The sequence below is a fragment of the Staurois parvus genome, unplaced genomic scaffold (genome assembly GCF_062004578.1).
Source record: "Staurois parvus isolate SC_StPar_1 unplaced genomic scaffold, SC_StPar_1.0 ptg000652l, whole genome shotgun sequence".
Lineage (NCBI taxonomy): Eukaryota > Metazoa > Chordata > Amphibia > Anura > Ranidae > Staurois > Staurois parvus.
In genome coordinates, this window is record NW_028318448.1 from 513,454 (window position 1) to 534,124 (window position 20,671).

Genomic DNA, 20,671 nt, shown 5'->3' on the forward strand with positions numbered 1-20,671 from the left:
AGATTTAAATAGACAAACTGAAGCCAAACTCCAGCTAATACATTATAAGTAATTACAGCAAACATTTTCGTATTTCCTTATGGGATAAAGGTTTTACATAAATATATAAAAGCTGATCATTGCAATCACCCCTGTAAGTGGTTAATAGTTTGTCTCATCAACGTAACTAATAAATTCTGCTGGAGAGCAAGTTCTTTTGAAAAACAACAGACTTACTGGCTGAATCACCAGGTGAAAATAGAAGAAAGAAAATCTAAAAGAGAAAAACACATGCAGCCATCACATAGAAGAAATAGTAAGCAGCGATATAATAAGGGTTTGTTTTTGGGTTTAATACCACTTTAAATATAGATCATTTTTGATGGGTATCAGAATTATCATGGGCATTGCCCTGCTTATTCTCTGGGTAATTACTCTACAACTCCTGTACAATTTATGGGACCTTTTTTGTATTGCAATAATGCTCCTACTTATAATGTATGATGGCTATGTAACTGTCAAATTTGCATATGTTTTGGTCTTTTTTTTTTCTCAATACAACAGTTTAAAGGAGAATGTAAATGATTTATATTGTTGTTTTTTTTTTAAAGCATAAGTTCCATAAATAATAAACATTACTTACTATCAGTGCAATGTGTCCCATATGCTATCTCCTGGTTTAGTTGAAATCTTCCTCTCTCGCCCCACCACTGTAATCTTGAAGTGCAGCAGGAAATAAAAGAGCTAATGGAGCTGTGACAGGCGCTCCTCAAAAATGCCCTACAATACTTGCTCTTTCCACCCACCTCCTCCATTCATAGGCACTATACTACAGTTTCTATGAATGACATGAATGGAGGATGGGTGGATGACTGAAAGGTCCACCTTCACCATTTATAGAAAGAGACAGGTGACAAGCATTAATAGTAATTGTATAGAACAAGGTTTACATTATTCATCTATGTAACAAGTTACAGAATATTTGACAGAAAATATTTGCACGTTTGTGACATGAAGATACCACAATCTTAGCAACAAATTGCATCCCAGTTCCACTTTAAGTGGACTTCTTCTCATATTAGATATCTAGGAACGAATATTTCTGGGGATCTACGATGCACATTTGAACTAAACTTTGCCGCCCTAGCTAGGACAATCAAATCGGACCTGCTATGCTGGGACAAAGAGGTCTTCACCTGGTTCGGGCGCATAAATATTTTGAATATGAATATCATGCTAAGGCTTAACTACCTGCTTCAGGCCCTCCCGATGAAACTGCCACATGGTTTCTAACCCGGGTTGAGGTCTACTTTTCTGAAATTCGTCTGGACAGGCAAACCGGCATGACTCCAGAGGAATATCCTCACCTTGCCCAAGGCCAGGGGAGGAGCAGGATTCCCGGACCCCATTAAGTACCACAAAGCAGTACATCTTGCAAGAGTGGTTGACTGGTGTGTTACACACAATGCAAAACTGTGAGTACACCTGGACCAAAACTACGGTCGATCTCCCCTTGGCTGGCCTTCCTTAGCATCCGTAGGCCTCACTGTCAATATCATTCAGACAGCACACAGGAGCAATACTACAGGTGTCCAATGCCACTTTCAGAGCCACTAATATCTCCCCGCACCCAAGTCCTATGATGTCCATAATAGGGGCAGCTGGATTCCTACCTGGGCTTCAGGAGCCGCAATTCACAGCACTTTCCAAGAGAGGTCTCTTTAGCATATTACATTTCTGTAGGAATCGTCATCTGACGACCCAGGAGATAGAACAAATATTTTCCTCGAATTTGGATTTTCTAAGGAGGTCACAACTGAGGACATACTTACACTCTTTACCCACAGAGTTCATCAGTTTGTGGGAACCATCCTTGTTTGAGAGTATATATATGACTGGTGAACCCCTACGACACTCGCTTTCCCATTTGTATGCCTCATTGATAGCTTCCAAGGCTCCACCAGAGTTCCCATTCTTACAGTTTTGGGAAAGGGTCCTAAACGTTACTTTTTCTCAGAAGCAGAAAGAAAGAATCTTATTTTTTGCCCACAAGGCCTCCTTGGACAGTAGATACCAGGAGGGGGGGGATACAAACTTCTCACTAGATGGTAGAGGACACCAGAGGCACTTCACTGTATGTTGTCCCAGGCTTCTAATTCATGTTGGCGGTGCAAGAATTCTGTGGGGTTTCCACTCCACAATTTTTGGGAGTGTTCCAAGCTACAAGACTTCTGGACCATGGTGGAACAGACAGTACAAACATTAACGGGAATGTCCCTTGGAGGAAGTCCTGCAGCTTTTCTCCTTCATGACACAGCCCTTTCAAACAAACGTTACAAGAGCTCCCTCTTAAAACTTCTTCTCAATGCAGCATAAGCCTGCATCCTTGCACTGTGGAAAAATCCTCTACCCCCTACTAAAACAAACTGGCTCGCCCAAATCAATGAGATTCAAGGAATGGCAAACATGACCATGATGTTCAAGGAGCAAGGAGAAAAATACTGGAAAATCTTCACCCCCCTACTTCTTCTTCTAAAAAGATCAAACCGTGTGCCGGCCTCCCGATCATGAGTTGAATAGGGCAGGCACAAAACTCCTCACACTGGCTGGTAGGCTAGTGGGATAACCCAAGCATAGAGCAAGGAGGATAGGTGGGATCCCCCCACCTTTTTTGTTTTTTTGTTTGCTTTTTTCCCCTTTCCTCCCTCTTTTCTTCTCTTAAACTATGTGTTTATTCACCCCCCTCTTTGCACTACTCCTACTGGGGTTGAATGTTGTCTCCTTTTCTCAATGGTAAATAATACAAAATGAAAGACGAAATGTGTCTGAAATGGATCAGCTTCACGCGTACTAACTATATTGCATACTTTAGGGCTTCATGTTGTCTGTATGGAAACATAACTGGGTATCTATTGCTGTGCCAAGTTTAACTATGTGCCATTAGAATGTCATTTTGTTGTAAAAGTTGTTATACTATTTCTTCAATATAAAGAACTAAAAAAAAAAAAAAAAGAAGATACCACAATCTTTGCATTGTAGAATAAAAGTACTTCAGTTTACCAGCCTGTCTCTAATGTTTTCAAAACTTCGAAATTTTGGAGTACTGAAAGTCGGTGAGGCAGGGCAAGGAAAGGAAAAGATAAGGAAAAAAATTAAAAGGAATGTGGGAGATAGGAAGGATACAGTAAAGAAGGCCTGGCACAAAAGTACACAATGAGCAAAAAAGGTAAGCTGCATCAAGTAAGGTGTATAATGCCTTCATGTAAAATAATCTATGATTAAAGATGTTTTGATGAAAATTAGCCAAGGCCAATCCACATAATTCCATTCAAGGTCTCAAACCATTCCACTACGGTAGGTACTACTTGTGACTTCCAATGTTGTGGTATAATTTATTTGACAGCCAACACAAAAAAATGTTACAACAGTGTTCTTCATGTCGCTTTGCACCTGGAATCAGACAACAGGGCCATTTGTGAAGCGTTGTGGTACTTTGTTAGGAAACACTCATTATAGATATTGAAAATTGTATCGCAGAGCTGTTTGATTGGCAGGTATCTCCACCGAATATACAGTCAGGTCCATAAATATTGGGACATCGACACAATTCTAACATTCTAACATAATATTGCCTGAAACACTTCAGAATTCATCCTGCTGCTTTTGTCAGCAGTCACATCATCAATAAATACAAGAGAACCAGTTCCATTGGCAGCCATACATGCCCACGCCATGACACTACCACCACCATGATGAGGTGGTATGCTTAGGATCATGAGCAGTTCCTTTCCTTCTCCATACTCTTCTCTTCCCATCACTCTGGTACAAGTACAAGTACTAATACAGCAATAAGGTCAGAAAAGTGTTGCAAAAGATTTACCAAATTACCCCTTTTGTATATCTAAGACTATCTACTCTACCCAGAAGTATAGTTAAAAGAAACAAAAAAAGGTATGTGTATATATGTACACGCGCGCGTACACACACTCACTATATATACTGTAAATGTAAGTACCTCGATGACTATTATGCCAGCAGAGGTCAGATATGGTGGGGAAAGTTTTGGTAAATATAAAGGAGCAAGAACACCACTGAGTTAGGATTTTAAAAATTACACATCCATGCCTTACAGGGAGTGGATAGAGAATGAGTAAGAGGGAATGCTTTTCACCAGTTTTCCTAAGAATACTGTGCATCATAATCTGTCTCCAACTGAGTTTGAAAGAATGATGTACTGTTAGATTTCGTACACAAAAGAAGTTTGCATAGTGTAGAAATGATGTGCATAGATGAGAGAGAGTCAAAGTTGTCCAAACTTCATCAGCGAACGAAGTACTGTAGAATAGATTATAGCGCTGGGAGAAAGATTTTTAAAACTTATTTTTTTTATGAACACACCATAGCAACAGTCTGATGTGAACTGGCACCACAGGAAACAAGGCGTAGTCCCAACACATTTGGTGTGAAGGAGCAAGTTGCAAGGCCTTCCAAAGGTTTAGCCACCTGGGAGCTTCTGGATCTGTCATGTCCCCTTATGCAGGGCCAGTATGAGAAGACGAGTGGCTTAATATCTGTTTGGATAGAAGGCCACAAAATGGTGTAATGGGAATGGATTATAATGGAGAATAAGTGGGCAAGAGGTCATGTTGCGTGAAAGCCTGGGCAAAGATCTTGATGGTGGGACCCTTTAGCTAGGTGGGCCTTTACAGAAGATGAGATTCTTGGTTGCGCACAATGGAAAATCCCCCAAAGGAAAGCAAGGTGGGATTGCACAATGGATATCAATTGCTTGTAGGGACCATGTCTGCATCAATCTAGTAATCTGACCAGGTGGCAGGCCTAATATTAATCAGATATTTCAAGGTAAGCTAGGCCTCTATGGATTTTCAGTAAATAAGTTGTTTGAACCTTAGGCATGAGCCAATACAAAGTCAGTAAACAGAGCATTAACCTGTGTAAAGTATGATGAAGGGATGTGAACTAGTAGACAGGGAAGTAGGTAGATTAATTTGGCTAGAATAGACATTTTGATATTTTTCTTGATTTAACTACTGCAGTAACACATTTATGTTGTAGTATTCTAATTGTTTGCTTTTTTTTTAAAAGAGGAGGAGGGAAGTTCAGGGCTCACGTTTCCTTTAGACTTCTCGGGATCAGAGTACCTACATACTGATTGTTAATGGCTCTTTTAAATGTGAAAATTGTTCATTAATTCTTAATTTGGTAGATTGGAATCACCATGACCAGGTTTTCAGATTTCATAAAAGTGACTTTCAGGTGAGAGTACTTTCTATATCTTTCAAAATCTTGTAGGAGATTGGGAAAAGAGCAGCAAAGGTTGGTGAGGGAGAAGAGGAGATTATCTGCGTGGGCAGATAATCTATGTTGTACACCTCCTATCTGAAGTCTCAGGATGCTGAGATTACCAGTATTTTGCACAGAAAGATTTCCAAGGAGAGCACAAAAAGGAAGAGTGATATGGATGGTCTTGGGGTGTACCATTAAAAATAGGGAAGAGAAAGAAAATTGGATCACCAGAAGGGACCGAATAAATCACGCTAAATCTTATGTTCCCAAGGCCTATGCGTTTTAGGACCAAGAATATGAATTGCCAATTGACCTGATCCTCTTGGTATCAGTCACTAGCAAAAAGCAGGGGGTAGAGAAAGATTAGGATCAAGGTGGGGGTGGCTTTGATGACATTATTGCAGCTAGGATGAAGTCAACATGGTATAAATAAATGATCTCAGCAAAGTGCGGTAGTAAACAGGCAGGTAGGATTTTTGTGAATAACTTTAGATCTATGTTCAACAGTGAGATGAGCCAACGGCATGTTATAACTACTGTCCTGGCCATTTTTTTTTTTCCAGTGGTGGGAAAGTTTCACTGACAATTACTCTGTCAAGCAACCCTCTACCTAAGTTAACTTTTTAATAATTTTTTTGATACAGCTTTTTTTGGTGGTATTTAATAACCACTGGAGTTTTTTTTTATTTTTTACTATATAAAAGGAAAAAAAACACTGCAATTAAAAGGAAGACCAGTTTTTAGTATAATACATATCATATAAAAATGCCAGAATAGTATAAAATCCCCTAAACATGAGCATTATTTGGAAAGAGGGTACCCCGTGGTGATATTTTTTTGTTCCACTTTTTTGGAAATTAAGGAACATGCTAATATTGATGTGTTTAAAAAATAACAACCGTGGAAGGAGGGTCTTTGTGAATGTGCATACAGAACACCCACGTAGATCACGCAGGACCTATTCACCCTAGTGCCATTTAGGAACAAAAGCCAGATGTAAGGAAGTTAAAATGTTTTATTTGGTATTTACTTGTCCTGCATTTTTTTTTAAACTATGAGTGTACACAATTACCTACCTTGTAAAACTCAAACTCTTCTAGTTTAGTTGAGCTTAATCCATAAGTGGAACTTATCAGATCATCTTGATGCTGCTTCTTCTCTTCCCCGCTAATCTGCAATATAAATAAAATAGTACTCTATAACTACATAGTGAATTGATATACCTTAATTAGAGAAAATAGTTTGCTTATACCACACATCAAATTACCTAGAACTGTTCACACTGAATTAAAGTAAAGTTCCCTGATTAAATAGAAACTATTAAATAACATGCCCATAGTGAAATATTTGTCAAATTGTGGATACAAATAAAGAAAGAGAATTTTATTCAAAGACTCATGAGAATCTTTAAAGCACACACATGCTAAAACATTCTCTCTGCTTCCCAGGAACTTTGGATAGAAAGCTTACAAAGAAGGACTTTGTTCACACAGCCATTCATCACTATATCTCATCTCAGCACTTCTAGTGCAAATTGCTGCTCGCATCAGTCCTATCATATGCTGGATATGGAATGTCCTAAATGTAGTCCTAACTCCACTGCAGAAGCCAGGTTAAAGACAGGGCCTTCTGAGTGCATGGTTGAGGTTCAGCTGTGCTACATCCTTTGGCTACAATTATGAGCTTGTAATATGGGAGGATAACTGATAAAGAGAGTGCTTACTGGCACATTAAAAAGCACCAGGTTTTAGCACTACTTGATACTTGTTAAAAGTCTGCTAGCAGCTTGTTTTGCAGTATTGCACATGCAATATTATCTGTGTTTCACATCCCAAAACTGGAACTGAAGGGTGCTTTAAAGCTTGAAGCTTGCTAAAAGCTGCACATATGCTTTGTAAAAGTAGTACAAACTGCTCTCATACCAGCCCTGTGTACAAGGCTTTAGAAGGCATCTGAACTAAACAAATAAAAAAAAATAATAATAATAACCATCCTTTTCAGAGTTTGTGCACTTGATTAAATTTTTCTTTTTTAACAGCATTTCTAATTGTAAAACACTACATTTCATAAAGTTTTGTTTGATGTAGTCCACTGAACTTTGTGTTATCACTTATTTATGATAGTCAAAGAAATTCTTTTAAATTGAATGGCAGTTTTGTTCATGGCAATAAACCAATATCCTATTGTACAGCTTTATAAAAAATGTTTCATCCTGTTTATTATCATGAATATACTGTATATTAGACACTCTAGGTGATTTGCCAATTCCATGACAAAATGAGAGTTATAGCAGTATAAATGTAGAAAGTGTTCACCTGGGAGTTAAATCATTCATGCACCAAACAGTATGAGGACAAAATTGTGTCAAATAATTCAGTACAAGGATTTGGGTGTGCTTATAATTCATAAACATTAAAGTTATATTAAACGTTTAATATATTGCAGCATACCAAGTCCTAGATGTGATGGCTGCATTTATTTTCATTTTAGGCTTTCTTTCTTTTATTTTCACCTGGTGATCCTGTCAGTAAGTTTACTGTTTTTCAACAGAACAAGATGGTTGAGGCAAACCATTTATCACTGGCAGGGGTTCGTATAATGGTCAGCTTTTATTTATGAAAAAACTTTAACCAAAAAGGAAAAAACTGTTGCTGTAACTACTTAAAAGTGCAAGCTGGAGTTTGGTTTTAATGTGTTAGTTTATCTAAATCTGAAAATGAATCTAACTTTCTCCTCCCCCCAGATTAACCATGCTGCTCTCCAAAGATGTCTCAGTAGCTCCTTTACCCAGAGAGTAGGCACCCTAAGACAGGAAGTGTGTTACTGGCTGGATCAACAGGTGAAAAAAGAAAGGGAAAAGGCCTAATAAAAACAACTAATGCAGCCACCACACTGGATTAGTAAGTTGCAATATGTTAGAATTGTGGAATTGGGTTTAATATTTCTTTAAGAGAATGTCCAGTCAAAATATTTTTTTAAGTTTTGGATAGAATTAGAAAGGATTAAAACCCCCTGTTGGCTTTTTAGTGCTGTCCAGGTCTCTGTTAGAGCTTTTCCCTTGCTGTCTGTCTTGGTGACCAAGGTATCACCAGACAAATAGTGAGGGAAAATCACCAACACAGGCAAAAATAATAAGGAATGCTATGCCACATGAAGCATCAGGAAAATGCAGCATTCAACATATCTTGAAAAAAAAAAAACACATGCCATACAAAATGTGTGCTCATGTGAAAATGCACTATAGTTTACCTTTTAAGCATAGATTGGGGTTCCACTATAGGTTAAAGTGGAAATTCACTTAAAAGGAGAACTTCCGCTTTTTTTCACCTCCTCCTCCTTTTTTTGGGGGGGGGGGAATCTGGTACCCAGTTTAGGTAGGTACCCGCTCCCAGTTTCGCTCAGATCGAGCAGCGTTCATCCCCCCATTGCCTGAGGCTTCTGGGACACATCACAGATTGCAGCAAGTTTCTAAACCATTCACAAAGCACAGCACGGCTTGCACACGCACAGTGGGAAGCTGGCTGTTAAGCCGCAAGGAGTCACAGTTAAACTCCCTTAGTAAAAATGCCAGAGTTGGGGACCACAAGACCAATCAAGAATCTTCCCAGGTGAGGATGTTTCTGGATCCCTGGTCAGGTAAGTGTCCTTTTTATTGAAAGTCAGCAGCTACAGTATGTTTTTTTGGGGGTTTTTTTTGGGGGGGGGGGACCAGAAGCTCCTCTTTTACCCTGGAGTTAAAAAGGAAGGTTAGTATTTAGCTGCGGGAAATTAAATACTTTAAAAATACTTTTCCACAGATTCTGGAACATAAAGTATAGTATCCTAAAAAAAAAAAAAAAATTTACAATCAAAATACAGTGCTGATCCAGGTATGTATCTGACTGCCATAAATATGACTTTTTATAACCTAAATCAATTCATAGAGGCTCAAGCATCTTCAGTGGGGGTGCATCATTTGCTGAAAGTTCTTTTCATATCATTTTGGAAAAAAAAAAATGATGTGAAGCAAAGAGGATCAGAATGCTGGTAATGAAACATAATGGGGCAATGTGATAAAATGTTAAATTTCACAGTAAGCCATTTTGCTACATGGTGAGCTTTCCCTTCTTCTATCATGCAGATTCTACTGGATAATTATTTTGTGACACTTTATATATATTTCCTTGCTCAAATACACATTGTTTCTATGGCTACTTACAATTTACCAGAGCAATAGTTAACTGTGTGTTTAACTAGTAGCCGACCGCAGATAGCCGAATGACGGCTGCACTGCGGCCGGCCAGTTCTGAGTGGACGTCATATGACGTCCTCCCAGAACGCGCTCTCCTGCGTGCCCCAGGGGGAGCGCACCCGGCGATCTCCATGATCGATGTGTCCTACGGACACAGCTGATCACGTGATGTGGTAAAAGGCCAATCACAGCGGCCTTTTACCACGTGATCAGCGGTGTCCAATGACACGCTGATCAGAGGGAAATGCAAGTGCCGGTTCTCGGCTGCACTTTCCTCACGCTGTCAGATCGTGAGGAAAGTACTGCCGAGAAATGGCAGTTGTCAGAGCGGGGATCGGCACTGATGATCAGTGCCCTGATGATCAGTGCCCAGCAGTGCCACCCGCAAGTTCCGCCCACCTGTGCCCAGCAGTGCGCCCACTAGCTCCGCCCACCTGTGCCCAGCAGTGCACCCACCTATGCCCAGCAGTGCACCCAGCTGTGCCCAGCAGTGCACCCACCTGTGCCACTCTGCAGTGTCACACACCTGTGCCCAGAAGTGCCACCTACTTGTGCCCAGCAGTGCCACCCACCTGTGCCCACCCACCAGTGCAGCCCAGCAGTGCTGCCAGTCAGTGCCACCAGTCAGTGCCCAGGGGTTGTGCCAGTCAGTGCCGCCAGTCAGTGCCCAGCAGTGATGCCAGTCAGTGCCGTCTATCAGTACCCATCATCAGTGTCACCTATCAGTGCCGCCTATCAGTGCTGCATATTAGTGCCGCCTATCCGTGACACCTCATTAGTGCTGTCTATCAGTGCCGCCTATCCGTGCCACCTCATTAGTGCTGCCTATCAGTGCCCTTTAGTGCTGCCTATCAGTGCCGCCTATCAGTGCCCATCAGTGCTGCCTCATCAACGCACATCAGTGAAGGAGAAAAAATACCTGTTTGAAAAATTTTATAATAGAAACAAAGAAACTTTTTTCTTTTTTCAAATTTTTTGCAATTTTTTTATTTATAGCGCAAAAAGTAAAGCGCCTAGTGGCGATTAAATACCACCAAAAGAAAGCTCTATTTGTGAGAAAAAAATGATCAAAATTTCATATGGGTACAATGTTGCATGACCGCGCAATTGTCAATCAAAGTGCGGCAGCGCTGAAAGCTGAAAATTGGCCTGGTAAATAAGGGGGTATAAGTGCCTGGTAGGCAAGTGGTTAAACAAACAGATTTAAAATGAAAAAGATGTACATAAATCACTCAAATGGGGAAAAAGCCACTTTCACTTAACCAAAGCAAAAGAGAGTGGGAAGAGACATGAGGTTCACACATTTGAGTTCAAATGAGTAAAGTCTGAGAACAGAAGCGCAGCATCACAGTTGAAATATTCATGTTTGTTTCATACTGCACAGAGCACACTCCCAAAAATTCTGCTTGTTTGTGACCAAGTAACAGAAGTTAGGGAATATCTGTATAGAACAACACACATATTAAAGAATAAACTCCTGCGCTACCTCAATGTGATAATAAATAATAATGTATAGAGCTGCTGCTAGCATCAAAATTTGTGTTCCCACAACAAAAACAGAGAGAGAGAGAGAGGAAGGCACCTAGAGCTGCAACATGTCACAGGAGTTTTGACCCCAAGCCACCCTTAAAGGGACTGTTTTTCTTTGGTTCGGTGATCAAGGGAAAGGAAAGAGGGCACCTAGTGGTTCTAAATGGTGGATGACCAGGAGAGTGGAGGAACATCTAATTATTTATTATCATAAAAGGCATTTCAATTGCCTTAGGGTGAGAGTTCTGTGAACATTGAGGTTGCACAACCTGCATGCTTTGCAGCACTTCGAGAGATGGTGTTGGTTATATGAGCACTTCAGGAATCATATGAAGTTGTGAAGAGAGTTAATGTAAAGCTTATTCACCAATGTTTTCATATTTCACATGGACTTGTCTTTATTGAATTTATATTGTCATGATTCATGCATGCTATATGTATATTTAATTTATTGATGATTTGGAATGTATATTTCACATTAGCAGCGCAGCATTGAGTTTATTTATTTTTATACAAACACACTTATTACTTCCCAAGATAAACGCAAACATTTATTACAAAAAACAAAATGCTCTTCTAGGAGTTTTAAGGGAAAAAGGTGACAACAAAAGTGTCACTATTAGTTACTGGTTGCATTTCCATAATATGTCTGGGTAGAGTAATATCCCCCTCTACTGGCTACAAACAAAAAAGTCATGTTAGTATCCTTGCGGCTTAATTTGAAAAAATGGAAGTAATGCAATAGTCTAGTATGTTATCTCTGGGTGTTGAAGGACATGAACTTCAGCAATATAAACATCAGACTCCCAGATTAAATAAATCATCTGAGGATTACCCTTCTCCTGCTCTGCCTCACTCCACAAACCCCCAGATTCAACCCTTCCGCATGTGATGTGCACACGCGCACACACACACACACACGTGCACACACACACACGTGCACGCACACACGCACACGCGCACGCGCACGCACGCACACACACACACACACACACGTTAGTGGCTTATAGGTAGAATTCAGGCCACAACACTGTCTACATGGAGTTTGCATGTTCTCCCTGTTCTCTGGATACTATAAAGATATGCTGGCAAGTCGATAACTGGGTTGTAAGCTCCTTGAGGGCAGGGACTGACGTGAATGTACAGTATGTAAAAGTGCCAGTGCCAGCACTTGCCAGCACTCTATAAGTGCTTGAAATAAGTTCTCTGCAGCTCTTGCACTTTTGTTTGGCAATAGAGATCAACTATACTACTACAAACAGTAAGGGCTGCCACAGATAGATCAAAATCTGGCAAGTTCCGCAGGAACAATGATTCATCTATGGGCAAGCTGGTTGTATTAAAGTCGATCTATCCACTTCAGTACAACTAGCCTGTCGGGTTTTGTTTGTTTTATCACTGCCGGGGGCTATATCTGCCAGCAGAGATCATTGTATTCTGATGGAGGGGAAACCTCTCAATGTCAGAATACAAAAGTGCAGAGGGCGAAATTTCCACATCGACACTAACTGCGTTTATGGGGGAATTAAGTGAATTACTTTCTTTCTACCCATGGTGGAAGGAAAGAAAATTACAATCTACGGCTTGCTTTAGAGGATAAAATGTAAGCTTTATGTTCACTATTTAATGCCTTTACCTGTTTTTTTTTTTACCATCAACAAGGATTTAATCATCTTCCATCCATATTACAGAAATGCAGCTGTAGGAGAGAGATCACATTGATTCTGAGACAAGGGGGATTCTCTTATAGCTTATGCTTTCTATTGCTGCAGTGTTCCCCTTTCCAGGCATGGATCCTGATATATTATGATATTAATTGCAGCATCACCTGTACCAAGGAAAGCATCTTTCTGTCCTATTGCCTGGCACAGAGGAGCATCCAACTACCCTTTTTCTTACAGCAGTGGAAACTCAATGAAATGGCACAAAGTGAATCATACAAATCCCAAGATTATTCTGGATCTCCTTTGCGACATCCATTAAACTAAGAAACCCATAAATACTGTATCCCACAGAGTGTAGACTATTCAATACATTTCAAACCAAGCCTTTTATTCCCAGGAAAAGTTATTTTGGACTTTTGTTTTCTATTTCAGCCGTTACTTATTATTGTGTTTGATCAACATTCTATCACAAAATGTAAAAGGTGTGAACACTGGTTAAATGCTATACTTAGCTGTCCAGAGTTTATCTGTTCTGGATCCATATCCTTGTGGTTCAGAAGGCCTAGTTTAATTAGGGAGGATTGGAGTTTACATTCTGTAGAATTTTTTAAACAATCATATTCTTGTCCTCAACTCCCATCAAAAGGACACATTTTATGCTATTATAAATTTACCCTTTTTGGTAATTAGCAGATAGTTCAAAGTTATTGTACACCCATTTTTTTTTTCTTAAAACATGCATACCTGGTTCCGTGCAATGGTTTTGCATAGAGCAGGGCCAATCCTTCTCTTACCGGCTGCTCCTCCCTGCTAAGTGCACTTGTGCAGGTTCAATCCCGAGCCGCGCACTGTGTGTCCTCACACACACACACATGGCTCAGCCCCACCCTCTGCTCACTAACTGTGATCGATAGCAGCAGTAGCCAATGGAAAGAGTCACTGCTCTTGAGCACAGCACTGGATCGAGATCGGGCTCAGGTAAGTATAAGTAGGGGCGGGGAGAGCTGCACACAGAAGGTTTTCTACCATAGGGCCGGTTCACACCATAGAAAATTCAGTCCGAATGCGTTTCTGTATATGCTTTTTTGACACGCTCAGTGCGTTTTTTTTTGACCACTTGCCATCCAGAGGATTTACCCCCCTACCTGACCAGGCCATTTTTTGCGATACAGCGCCATGTTACTTTAACTGACAATTGCAACGATGTACATAAATTAAACTTATGTCATTTTTTTCACACAAATAGAGCTTTTTTCGGTGGTATTTGATAATCTGCTTTTCTTTTTTTTTTTTTGCGCTATGAACAAAAAAGACCTTCAATTTAAAAAACAATATTTTTGACTAATACTACATTTTTTAAAAAATTTAATTTATTCATAAATGTAGGCCAAAATGTATTCTGCTACGTTTTTGTTAAAACAAAATCCCAATACATGTAAATTAATAGGTTTACATGAAAATCATAGCATCTATAAATGGCGGTGCATATACTGGAATTTTTATCTATTTATATTTTTATACTAGTAATGGCAACGATCAGCGACTTATAGTGGGACTGCAAGACTGCTGTGGGCATTCTGCCACTGGGTGGGAACTAACAGCCACTGACATCTCCAGTGACACTAATAGTGATCAGTGCTAACAAAAAGCACGGATATTGTACTAAGGACACTAGGCAGGAAGGGGTTAGCATTTGGGGTGATCAATGGGTTAACTGTGTGTTGTGTTGTGCTTACACAGTGTGCGGGTTTTACTAGGGAGACATGCTGCTTTCGCTCTCTCTCTCTCTGCTATGCAGAGAGAAAGAAAGCAGCATGTCCATGCTGACAGGAGGGAGATCTGTGTTGTTCGGCTTTAGCGACGATCACCGGAAGCCGGTGATTGATATCCACTGTAACCAACGAGAGCGCGGGAAGAGCGGCCCGGAACTGCAAAATCACATATATATACATGTGATTTTGCATGGAGCGGCTGCCATGTAGCCGTATATCTGCTATAGAGCGGTAAACAAGTGCTTAAGCATTTTTGATGCTTTTAGGTTCATTATTTCCCCTCTCTTTTTCTTCAACTTAAATAGGAACATGTGCATTCCGATGCATTTTACTGCGTTCCAGTATAGTTCAGTGCAGAAAAAATGCAGCATGTTCTACTTTTTTTCTGGAACTGGAACGCACTGGAACTGACTGCACTGGTGTGAACTATGCCACTGGAAACCATGTAACCTACTATCAATGCGTTTTTGATGCAGAAAAAAAAAAAAAAAACACACTGGACTGCATGTGGTGTGAACTGGCCCTTAATGCAGAGAATTAACTTTGGGGGTTATAACTACAGAGAAAGCCTATTAAGTGATTTAAATGCATCAGCATCTAGTCAACCCAAAGTTATGTAGTGATCTAAATAAAGGATAAAAATAGCTGGTTTATTTGGATATTTTAGCGTCAGTGATATCTACATGGGGAAAATATCTTAATTCAGCTCTTGGTAGGAGCATTATTATAATGAAATTGGCGCATTCGCTAAGAAATGAAAGCAAATAATTGAGAGCACAACTTTTTTTTTGCAGTTTTTTTTTTTTTTCTTTTATAAATAAATGATGTTGGCAGAAAAATCACAGGATTATACATGGGTTGGGTGCTGCCAGATATCTCTTTTGAAGACTTTAGCGTTGTGACCCAGGGCTTGCTCTCACAAGATGTGTGTTTGCTGCATTTCCCAGCACAGGCAAAACACATGGACATGCTAATTTGTTTTAGTGAAACATTTTCAATAAAATTGCATTCGATTAAATTGGGGAGAAAAAAAGTCATGTATGCTTTATTTTTGCCATTTTTATTTAAACGCAACACAGTGCTTTTAACCACTTGACCTCTGGAAGGTTTTACCCCGTTTTGACCAGGGCATTTTTTTGCTATTCAGCACTGTGCTACTTTCACTGGCAATTGTTCAGTCATACAACACTGTACATAAATGACATTTATATAATTTGTTTCACACAAATAGAGATTTCTTTTGGTGGTATTTAATCAGCACTGGGTTATTTATTTTTTGCTATATAAAAAGGTAAAAATAATGAAAAATTTGAAAACAATAAAACATGTTTTTCTTAAATTCTGTTTGAAAATTTTGCAAACAAATAATCTTTCATCATAAATTTAGGCCAAAATGTAGTCTGCTACATTTCTTTGGTAAAAATAACCAAAGTCAGAGTATATTATTTAGTCTGTGTGAAAGTTAAAACATCTACAAACTATGGAATATATATTTGAAAATTGATTAATCCAGTTGTACTAATGGCCTATTTTATTTTTTTTGAGACCCTAAAATGCCAGGACAGTACAAATAACCCCCAAATGATCCCTTTTTGGAACGTAAACAGTCCAAGGTATTTAGTAAGAGGCAAGGAGAGTTTTTAAACTAATTTTTTTGTGACAATTTTTGGGAAAATTAATAAATAGATTTTTTTTCTTTACATACTGTTACCAGCGCAGAACAGTGTCGTCATATGACTGGTGTGGCAGTTATCAGAGATACTGACTGGTGACTGTATGCAAAAAAAAAGAACTAATTTTTAAATTATTTTTTAAACTTTTTTTCCCCTTTTTTTTACACTTTCACCATAGTGAGACTGTACTACTCTGGGGATGATAAGGGTTTGTTTGTTTTTTACACTGTTTTTTCGTATAACCGTGATGGTCACTGATATAAGCAATAGTTAACTGTCATGAACGGTTGATGTGCTTTGACTGGTTACCGCTAAATCGCATGGTACAGGGTGCCAGGTACCATTTGATAGCTGTGGGCTAATCACAGCTTCACAACAGTAAGCAAGCAGTCATGAATGAAAGCCATTCATGACTATTTTGTTTACATTGTTATCGCTATGACTGGTCATGACGATCACATGAACCCCCAGACGTTGACAGTGGTCGGGTACCGAGCACTATGATTCACTGTGTCCGGTGGGCACACAGGTCATGGAATTGTCGCCGTGCCTGCCTGTGCCACCTGCTCGCAGTAAGCAAGTGGTTAAAATTCATGTCAGTTCATTGATGCGTAAACATCCTAAAGGTTTGGCATTTAAGCAAATCTGATGACTCAAATATAAATGAAGCCTGCAATATATCTTCAATTATACTTGACTGCCAACAGTCTGGGCTTCCTCCATTTGCCAGCTTCAGAACAAAACTGTTGTGTAATACATACCTAGTCATTGCCAAAGGTAACATTTAGTATCTTGAAGTTATTTAAAAAAAAAAAAAAACCTTTACAAAGAAGTCATGCTTACCTGCTTTGTGCAATATTATTGCACAGATCAGTCCCCTTATTTTATTTCATTTATTTGGGTCCCTCTATTTTCAAGTTATTAGTTTAAACACATTTTTCATGAAGCGCAGGGGTTTATGCATAGGACAGATCAGTCCCTTATCTGTTTTTTTTCAGCAGGAAACCTGTAGTGGTTAGAGTTACTGCATTGCTTCCACAGCTCTGTTCTCTGCATAGGCTTTGAACAGCATAGCAATTATGTCATTGCTACTTTTACAAATTAAAATCTGGGTTTGTAAAGTCATTTGGTGCAAAGTGGATTTATATCCACTGTGGCTACTAAAAAATTTATTTAAATACCATTTCTGTGCATGGAGTTTAGCTTCAATTGCATAAAGTCTGAAGAAGGGATGTAAGGCATCCTGAAAACTGCATCTTTAAAGGGTTAGTTCACCTTTTCACAAAAAATGAAAAAGTTAACTTTCACACAACTCCCTCCCCACTCTCTAGACCCCAATGTATGTACTTTATGTAATCCGCATCACAGCATCCAGCCGGTATAACAGCCCAGTACTTTAAAACATTAAAACATCACTAAAACTGCACTGGAGGCTGTATAGCAGCAATTACCCGCTGGCCATGTGACCTTGATGACCAATGAGATTCTATGCAGGTCTATTTCAGAACTTAGGAGAAAAAAGCCTCAATAGATTGCTCATTGGTCAGTGCAGTCATATGGCCAGCATCAGCCATGGCTCACATTATACTGTTACATAACCACTGGTGCTGTGTAGTGACATGTTAAAGTACCGGACAATTATACTGGCTGGAAAAGGCAGCGGAAGGTGACCCTAAAAGGCAACTACCAAACCTTCAAGTAAATAATAATGGAAAAATCCAGCCAACAATTACTGCATAAAAAACCCTGCAATTTTTTTAAAACCAAGGTAATTCATGAGCTGCTCCCTCAAAGCCCCTCTCTATTTTATGAGGAAGAGTTTCATCCGTTGCTGCCCCCCCTAAAACAAAACATCAGAGTCCACACCCACATACTCTAAGCCTCCAAATTGTTCAATACAACTATCACTTCTAGGTATGGAGAAGGCATCATCTAGGAGGTCATAATTTCCCTTTTACTTACCCAAACACAGCAATAACAAACTTCTTCCAAATAATTAAAGGATAACTTCAGTTCACCTTTCATGAAATGTTACACCCACCATATTCAGGGTGTAACTTGAAATTTTATGAACAGACCAGCCCCCCGCTCCTCCATGCTCCCAGTTGTGACTAGCTGTCACTATTAAAAAAAAAAAACAAAGAAAAAAAAAAAAACAGCCAGCCACATCACTCATTCACAGCATTCTGTAAAAGAGAACACTACAAGTTCCAAGAGCCTTTACGGCTGTCAGCTTGTAGTTCTCAATGAATTACCACAGTGCTGTGGAGCGCTGTGGTAGTTCATTGAGTCTTCCTGTCAGTAAGCATCTGCTTGCCTGTATGGGATGTACCCTCACAGGTCTTCAGAAAATCTGCATGGCACTGGCAATCTACTGATCGCTGGTGCAATGCTTTAGAGGTTCCAGAAACAAAATATAATAAATGCACATTTTTTTTTACCTGGAAATGTATTATTTTTTGTTAAAAGGTGAACGTATCCTTTAATTCCCCAAAATTGTAATCAGCGCAACTATGCATACAACTATATACCAATACAAATGACAGTGAATAAATAAAATAAAAAAAGAATAAATAAAACCAATACTGTATTGCAGGCTGAACACTTAAGTGAATCTCACCTCACCCTAACAGACTAATGAAAATAAAAGTGCAGCACAACATAAGCACATCTACCCTAAAAAAGCATATAAGCTCAATTAGTGCAAAAAATGAATATAACCAAAGTCCAAAATGTGAACGTCCAATTGAATCTCCGTGACACATGCACATCAAGGTGTGTTTAGTTCTTCCATACACAATCAGTGCACCTCCACCACACCAGGTGAAAAATCTGCTCACCTCCAATATATAATTTTCTGGTACAATAATATTTTTATTTAGTAGATGTAAGAAGGGTGAGGTGAGCATAAGACCACCACGGATTCCATATTTTGAGGAATTTTGAGTGGGAATCATGAAGTATGCTTGACATTTTCTCATGGACCATGAAAGTGGTCAAAATGTTCCTCACTTAGGCAAAGCTGACAGTGGGCTTCTTCCAAGCCCTGTCAATGGCACGTTTAGCCGCTATGAAGAGATATGTGGCCAATTTGTGCTGATGGGACAGAAGGCCAGGGAGCGAGCAATGGAGAGGCGTGTGGCAGGGGTCTCTCTGGAAGGCAGTATGAAACAGAGATGAGAGGAGGCCATAAACCCGGGATCAAAAGCCAAATCAAGAGCAAGACCACCATATACGAATCATCTTCACTTAGGCCACAGCCCCTAAAGCATCTATCACCACATGACGGGTTTGCGTGTGCTATGCGAGCTGGGACCCAGTACCATCTGAGGAGAACTTTATATGCCACCTCCATGGTGGTCGTGTTGAACGAGCATTTGGCTACAACTAAGCAGGCCTTGTTTCAATCCTCCAGGTCTATAGAAGTTGTGAGATCACATTCCCACTTAGATAAATAAGGGTGAGATAAAGGGGAATTCCCCACAGTTAGATGAGTGTAGATTGAGGAAATGGTGCAGCTAACATCAGAGGAGTGCTGACAGATGTGCTCGAAGACCGTTTTCTGAAATGGGAAGGAGGAATTGCGGTGAAGAGGGGAGATCCAGTGTCGGAACTGCACATATTAGTACAATTCAGTTGAAGGGGCCTCACAAATGGAGGCCCAAGAGGGAAAAGAGTGGGAGTTTAAGAAGAGGCGCACTTGCGAATATCCATGGGCAGGCCACTAAGCGAAAACGTGGGGTTGGTCCAGATCCAGGGGGAAAAGAGGGTTGTTCAGAAGGGGAAGTAGAGGGAGAAAGGGTGACATCAAATTAGCCGAGTAACGTACAGAGTCCTAAAGGCATAGGCTCTGGGTCATAAGGGGGCTAAAGGGGGAGGAAGCCAGAGAAGGGCCAAAATCAGGACAGGGGCACAGTTGAGGATTTCCAATAGTACCCACAAAGGAATGTCCGAGGTTGCATGTAACATTGCAAGTTGCGAGATTTGAGCTGCCAGGCAGTATTAAGCCACATTAGGGATCCCAAGACCCCCTCTAAATATATGGGTTTAAAGGGTGGTACGTGCCACTCTGGGGCGCTTGTGGGCCCCCAATATATCATTTTAAGCTCATCTCATTCAAAATAAAGCAGTCCTTCTGGTCCCAAACTCCACTTCTTGTCCAGGTAATATCCCTCTTCTCCTCCGCATTTGCTTGAGATTGATGGATGTGTGTACAATGTAATAAAAAGGCCAGAACATAGTGCTCTCCACTTTGAGACATTATTTTATCCCCACAATTAAAATCACAGCTACTGAAGAAGCCCGCATGGGGGCGTAACGCGTCTGGGGAGGAGGAGCTGATCACTGTCACAATAGTTTGCTGCCATCTTGCTCACAGAGTGGTGAGCAATTGGATAATTGGAGTTGTATGCTGATTGTGCATGAGGATTATATAACTCTAATGATCCAATTGCTCAGCACTCTCTGGAGGTGAGCAGGTTTTTCACCTGGTGTGGTGGAGGTGCACTGATTGTG

At 40.0% G+C, this 20,671-nt stretch overlaps 1 protein-coding gene across 1 annotated transcript in view; it reads right to left on the reverse strand.

The window, feature by feature from the left end:
- Positions 1–20,671, reverse strand: part of PRIM2 (DNA primase subunit 2) — a 164,024-nt gene that overhangs the window by 105,587 nt on the left and 37,766 nt on the right. Inside the window, exon 6 of the mRNA XM_089694116.1 lies at positions 6,363–6,458. Coding sequence (XP_089550242.1) covers positions 6,363–6,458 — 96 coding nt within the window. The remainder of the gene's footprint in view (positions 1–6,362; positions 6,459–20,671) is intronic.